Genomic DNA, 7605 nt, shown 5'->3' with positions numbered 1-7605 from the left:
TTCGAGTCTTCCAATAAATAGGTGTCAAAGACATTGACATGTTGTCATGTCCTACTTCTTTCATTTCTTTTATCCATGTTTTGATTTTAAGAATCAATTACAAAACCTTCTGTGGTAATAAGAATGAGCCAAAAAATTCACTTATTCAAGCTTTGAGTACAATGATTTTCTAATATTTTTTAAAATCGGTTGGGTGAAAGCTAAATTTTAGCAGAAGACTGAATTTTAACAAATTACAAAAATAGCAGTCTTGCGACTTCTTACATGCAAGAGTGAAATACAAGATGACCAACCCAATGTTTATTTGCCTTGGATCCACATTCATAACAAAAAAAGTAAACATAAGCAAGTTTTTTTCACTATATTTCTCCAAAAGGCTAATAAAAATGATTAGGTGTATTAACTCCCAAATATCAATATATATCATTAGTCGTTGATGATATATTTTTCTGATATTTACAATATGTTCCTTAGCATTTTTGAAATTTTATATTTTTAAGGGGCATCAATCTGTAAATATATCAGTATGAAGATAAAAAATTGTTTTGTCGTTTGATGCTCACGTTTGATGGTGAAAATTTATATTTTTAAGGGGCATGAATATGTAAATATATCAGTATGAACATAAAAAATTGTTTTGTAGTGCTGACGTTTGTAGGCAGACGAATGAGACAGGCTTATAATTGGCTTGTGGGAGTCATCCAGCATGATTAATTTATTTATTGTTTTCCCATAACTTTTCGTATCTAGAAAATGAGCATAATATTGTAGTTTGGTTTGAGTTTTGCCTGGACTTTTCATGGGAGCCGCAAGAAAGCCTTCTCAATTCTTTTGGAAAGACCACTAGCATTCTTTGTTGGAGTTTTCCCATAAATGGGTGTTTAAGATATAGACATGTTGTCATGTTTTACTTCTTTCATTTTTGTTATCAAAAGCTCCGTGGTAATAAGAATGAGCAAAAAAAATTTACTTATTTAAGCTTTGAGTAGACTGATTTTCTAATAGTTTTTTTAATATCGGTTGGATGAAAACTGAATTTTAGCACAAAACTCAATTTTAACAGTAAAAAGTAAATTACAAAAATAATAGTCTTGCGATTAAAAATAAGATGACCAACCTAATGTTGCTTCAAGGGGCATAGCGTAGCTGGTCGAGCTAGGAGCATGTATTAAGGTAGGTCTTTAGTTCGATTCTCGTGGGTGTTAGGTTCATGTATCTTAAGGTGGTACGGCGCAGAATCTAAGTTGAAGGGTGCATCGTTGCTATTGCTGACACCGACGCAGCTCATGATCTTAAAGACGAGAGAATGAGGAGCCTTCATGTCTTTTCGAGCGATAGGATTAATACCTCTCGTTTTAATGTTTATTTGGCTTGGATTTTTTCACAATATTCATCCAAAAGCGTAATAAAAATGATCATATGTGCAGGACTCCCAAATGTCAATATATATCATTAGTCGATGAAGATACAACTTTTTTCTGATATTTACATTATAATCCTTGTTACCTCTTCTGTTTTTTAACAGGCACTGTGGGCGGCGGCCGGGGCACGAGGAAGAAGAAACTAAAGAGGTGGTGAAGATTAAGTTGGTAATACAGTAAATGTGAGAGGAAGGTTGGGGCCCTTCCTCCTTTCGATACAGCTGGATCCTAGAACGTGACGCCTGGGGTCCACGCTGTTGCAGCAGATCCGACGGCCGCCATCGGTCGATGCGAATATCGCGTGAAGAAAAAGGGGGCATGCGCCGGTGCATTTCTTCGCCTTACGCGTGGCGTTTTTGTCGTTTTCCACTCTCTCCATTCTCTCCCGTCCTGTCAAAACGGCCTTTCCCCTACATGTTTGACAGTTTTACCAGTGTGGACGGTAAAATTGGTCCATCAAGTCAGCCAGGCAGTCCCACAGACCTGAACACCACCGACCTCTATTTGGAGGGGCTCCCAATTGGACCTAATAATCGTTAATGCGTCAAAATATGCAAAGTGAAAAGATTTATCATGAACAAAAAGAGGCCGAAACAAAGGAGGATCAGATGATGGGCATGTGAAGGAGGGGCCCTGTAGAGGTAGGATGATATGTGCCAGTACCCATTATTTTTCACTTTCAATTGCTGATTATGACCAAGTTAAATGTTGATAACCTAATAAAGTATACAAACAACTTGGCGCTGCCATAAGGTTCTTGGGGTCTGTAAAAATTATTTAGCAGCAAGTTTATTTTATGAAATTGTTTACTTTTTGAAAGAGATTGATCAAATGGTCATAAAATAAAGTATGCCAGTAGAAAAAAAATTGAAGGAAAGAAATAAAGTCATATGATGACAAATTAAGGGTAATTTTGGCAAGCGTGAATACTATGTTGTTATGTATGGGATGGCGAGGGCTCCTTTGTGATCTCAGAGCAGCCACGCCACGGATAAAAAGGAAGAGTGAGTGCAACTGCACTCTTCTCTAGCCGCCGAGTCAAATCCGCCGGCACCATTATTTTACCTCCAACGGGAAAAGTGTCCCAGATTCATAGCTCTCAGGAACTGCCAAAACTGTCACCACCCTTTCTTTTGTCCCTAGCTTTCCTCCTCATTCACACAGCTTTCCTCCTCATTCACGCAGCCTCAAGAAGCGTGGCCAGTCCCAGCTTTTCCCTAAGTATCTTTTTTCAAAATTACGTTGATTCACTTGCGAAAGGAAGAGACTTGTCGAAATTCTACAGAAAAGGAGAGATGAATCATGCGGCTGGGGCTCAGGCTGCGAATGCTCTCAAGGGTAAATCAATCTCTCTGTTTCTTCTCTCTTCTTTCTCTTTCCTTTCTCTTCTCCAATATGAATTAATATTGATCGGTGTTCTTATTGTGATTGCAGGCGCTATGAAAATGAAGGCTGCAAGTTTGGCAGCAGCTGCATCTGTGATCCAAGCTCCTGCAAGTGAATATCTTCAGGGGATCACACGATGACATGTACGTGGTTGTTGTGTTCAGCTGTAAAATGACGTTCCATATGTTACGCTATGTAATGTGATTTGTGCGATAAAATATACGAGTGTCATGTGAGTCCAGGGACTGGCGGCCACCCATATGACCTAGTGTGCTGTTTCGGCGCATCTTCTAAATGCTATTCTGTGCTTCGTTTATCTCATGTATGCCTAAGGGTGGATTAATGACATACTAGTTTTACCTATTTAATTTTTTCACATGTTTTGTCTTCGCAGCTGATCATAACTATTGTCCAAATACAGTGTGCTTTTTTTTACATTCTTTTGCCTCAAACATAGTTGGACGGCCTGGGGCATCTAAAAGGACAGGTCTCTAATCCAGATTTATACATTTGGATCTAAAGCGATCATATCCATTCAAATGTAACCATCTTCACTGATATGCTATTTCTTTATAAACACTCCTATTGTGCTGTGCGAGATTGGCTAGTGTGCTGAAAGTGAGCGGTTAATTTTCTGACTTCAGTCGGAAAAGGAGTAAGTCGGATCTTAAGTATGCTTTCTGATGTGAGAATGACTTCTTGTGTTGAAAGTACGCGCTACGCGCAGTAATTGAATCTGCTTGTCAGGTGAGAACTTCAATCAAAAACTACCGAAGGTGTTGTTGTCCCATGAAATCGTAAGCTAAAGACTATCACACAATAGAAACTTCCTAGCAGTTTTTACCAAGGATATTTTCACCTCAAAAGGTTACTGAACTGTAACCTCTGTCTCTCTCTCTCTCTCACACACACACCTTGCCACTTTTTTTTTGTTTGTAATCTTCTATAGATAGCATGTCTCCTGGTCTCCCTCTTGACCGGCCATGATTGTCTGGTACACCTAGTTGGCTGTCATTATTGCTTAATCTCTCTTCCCTAAGCACGTGGTCCTTCCTTTCTAAATCTTTTAATCTATTTTAGTTTAACATTGAATTTGAATCCAAATCCAACTTTTAAATCGAATTCAAACCGTATTATAAACATCGAGTATAGCTAAGATGTTTATTTAAAGCTATATTAAGTCTGATCTGAATCCAAATCTGGTCGATGTTTGCTTAAATTAGAATTCGAATCCGAATCTGAATCTTTTAATTGGATATCTAATCTTTTTCCATATCCTTCTTTTTGTGGGGTTCAGTCGATTATCAAATCTAAATTGAATTGATTCACATGCATTAGCTACATTCGCCCCTTGGCCTATATTTTAAAGTGAGAAACTACTTCCTGCATCGGAATTGAAAGGTATGATCAGCTTGCCTAAGTGATTTATCTTGGGTTTGTCTTAATCCCATCGTGCTACGGTATCGTAAACCTGTCCTCTTACCATCTGCACAGATTCGTTGAGCCTATTATGAAGACGATTGTCATGTCCATAACATCACATCATACATGCGGGTCTCAGGGAACCGTCCGGTAGAAACCTTCACTTTAAAATTTCCAAATATTATATATTGTTGAAAAATTAAGAAGCAGAAGAAGTTGTTCATTTTTCATAACCTATATTACCATGAAGGCCGATTCTCCCAACGTCACTTTGACGTCATTGAAAGTGAATTACTGACAAATTACTTTTTCTGTCCATTGTCCAATGGCTGGCAAATCCGTTCAAATGCGTCTGCTCCGTCTCCCTTGTACATCTCTCTCTCTTTCTCTTCTGAGTGTCTTCTCCTTTCAACCTCTTAACACTCGCTCATCATTCTTCTGAGTGTCTTCTCTTTAGAATGCCTAGATCTGCTGCTTCTCCCGAAAACTTGTGGGCGATCATGCTCTTCTGGTTTCTGAGGATACGGAGCATCCATCGAACAGCAATATCGACCCCTCACGACATCGAGTCCGGGGCTTCACGTCAACCCGATGACTCAGGAACACCCACACAGCATCAACAATCCTCTTCATCGATGAACCAAGGGGAAGAGGGTCAGCCGTTTAGGCTGGCTGCAAAAATCTTTATACCTGTACAGATCGCCGGTATTGTAGCTTTGATACCAATTTGCTTCGTCGACAAGCTGCCGGCGGACTGGCTAGCCTTTCCCTTGATTCTAGTCCTTTTCTTATTGACACTTTCGTTCCTTCTCTCTACATATTTGCTATTCAAATCTACTCTTATGGGGCGTGGAACTAACGAGGCCAGTCAAAACCATGTTATCAAGATTTCTGTAGTCCTTATGGTGCTTGCTTTGGTAATTTCGGTCGGAACCTGCGTGGCTCACCTCGTCATCATTCACCGTCCGAACGTGCATGGGTCATCTCATTATCATGGGGCTATGAAGTGCCATGTGCATGACTCATCTCATCATCGTCCAGCTACGAATTGCCATGAGGTTATATATGAGTCTAAACTTCCTTTCTTCCTCCCTTAATTTCTCAACATAAATTTTTCAAAAGATGCTTCTATTTCACCCAAGTTTTTGAGTGGAATTAGTAGCTTTATTTTCCCCAATCGTGTCATAAAATTCAATCTACAGAACAAATTTCGTTTAGCATATAGTTCTTTTCCCAAAAGCTTGAATTTATATATATATATATATAGTTCCTCAAAAGTGACAAGTTACTTTTTAAGACATCAAAATAAGATCATTCTTGATTTATTGTATTCTTTATTGCTCTCCAAAGGTGGGGGAGCACATGGGCATGGAAAGATAGGGCCATCCTTTTACTCTCTTTTTACCATTTTTGAATAATTCTTTTATTTGACTTGGGAGGGAGAATCCTTCTCTCCAACCCCTATATATATATATATATATATATATATATATATATATATATATATATATATATATATATATATATATATATATAGACGGATATAGGAAGATCATTAATATTTTTTTGGTGAAATTTCAGGTCACTAGAGGATAATTGGTTCTATACAACACTCTGTAGCATGGGCGAAGTCAAGATTTTTTTTCAAGGATGGGCCAAATAGTACAACCTTTGCATCTGGGTGGAGTCAAATTGAACTCGAATCTAAATAGGTCCAACTAAAACTTTTCAATTTTTTCAATGTAATTTTTTTTTAAGTCGCCGAGGTAGAGCCATGTTCTAGGCCGCCCTCTCCCTTTAGCCCTGCTGTGCAGCTATTGTGAAATAAATGACAGATAACTACCCTTTTTATGTGATTTGCTCTCATGCATTTATTTTAATCAGTCCCTGTGCATTGCATTTGTGGAGGCTTTTGTTGTTTGTTGCAAACAAAATATCATGTACAGATGTGCCAGTTTGGACAAAGATTATAATTAGAAAAATTGTTCTTTTGTACTTCTCTGATTATCCTGCTCAACGACACCCACCCCAACATCCATGTATTATGATTCAATAATACATTTTGGGTTAAGTATAAATGTGACATTCAGAGTGTTGCCTAGGGCATTTATTACAGAGGGGCACCGCCTGTCGGACGATGTTGCAGAGACAAAAATGGCATGGCATAGAGAGCTAAGAAGGAAAACGTCGGAAGAGGTAGAGGGAGGAGAAGAGAGAAACAGAAGTGACTGCCACTTGGAGGATCGGACGGTCTAGATGAACAGTTCATGGAACAGCATCAATTTAGAGTTTCCTCTCTCTCTCTCTCTCTCTAATATATATATATATATATATAACTTTAGCTTTTCTTTTCTTAGTCGTCCAACCATTTATGTTAAACTTATGAATTAATACTCGATAACAAAAATACCCACTTTTTCTCTTTTTGTATTTTTCTTAACCCTTCATTATATTAGATCAGAAAGTCCTTGTAGTTGGTTGAGTGACTTTGAAAAGATAAAATCACCACCCAATATATACCCAATCACCTTTCGGTGTTAATTTCTCCTTGCATGGAGATAGATATAATTTCATTGGCAGCTAAAATCAACTTTGCATCTTCCGTGTTTCAAAGAACCAGTTTCTGCTCCCTCCCCCTGGCGGCTCCCTCCCCCCCTCTAGTTTCAAATGGTATTGGTTCTCTTTTTTTTTTTTTTTTTTGTTAAGATCAATTAATCTTATGGTGGTGATGATGATAAATTAACAATTATAAAAAGTGAGACAAACTGATTGAACTATTATTTATTTATTTATTTATGTCAACAAGACAACAACAAGATTGTTTACAAATATATTGGTAGAAACCAAACATTTGGGTTATTTTTTGCTAAAATTAAATAAAATATAAGCATCTTAATATATTTATATAAACTATTTTGATATAATACATGCTTCCATTCAAGTTTGTTTTTATGAAAAATGTTGATTTTTTATTATCAAAATGTTGATGCTTCCCATTTGGAAAAACCACTCACAAGAGAGAGAACAAATTTGTCTTCCGTGCTCAAATGACTAAAATGCCCTAGGTATTGTGAGAGTCCGGCCGACACTTTTCCTCCCTTGTCGTCGGCAACGATTTTGCCCTTCTAGTGAAAATAAAATTTTAAAAACAAGTTTTCAGAGCTATCATCTGATTTTTTTTTTTTTTTAAGTGAGAGCCTGACTATAAATCCAACTCTGCCGACAGCATTTTTAATTAGTCATTTGATTATGAACTGGAGGTCTGGAACTGCCTCCAGAATGTATGTTCAAGATGGAAAAAAGTGAAATTTTTTGTTTAAATATGATCTCGTTATATATATGATGGCAGGTAATGCTTGCTATATGCACTCTGCCC

The 7605-nt window shown here is 37.6% G+C and overlaps 1 protein-coding gene across 1 annotated transcript; it reads left to right on the top strand.

Moving 5' to 3' along the window:
* The first annotated feature begins 4671 nt into the window (after window positions 1-4671).
* Window positions 4672-5932, top strand: LOC126410325 (uncharacterized). Its single transcript, XM_050079302.1, has 2 exons — window positions 4672-5287; window positions 5811-5932. Exons 1-2 carry the CDS (start codon window positions 4688-4690, stop codon window positions 5823-5825), a joined length of 615 nt encoding a protein of 204 aa, XP_049935259.1. The 5' UTR covers window positions 4672-4687; the 3' UTR covers window positions 5826-5932.
* Window positions 5933-7605: the final 1673 nt, after the last annotated feature.

Source organism: Nymphaea colorata, chromosome 8 (assembly GCF_008831285.2).
Source record: "Nymphaea colorata isolate Beijing-Zhang1983 chromosome 8, ASM883128v2, whole genome shotgun sequence".
In the NCBI taxonomy this organism is placed as follows: domain Eukaryota; kingdom Viridiplantae; phylum Streptophyta; class Magnoliopsida; order Nymphaeales; family Nymphaeaceae; genus Nymphaea; species Nymphaea colorata.
This window is presented reverse-complemented; position numbering and strand designations above follow the sequence as displayed.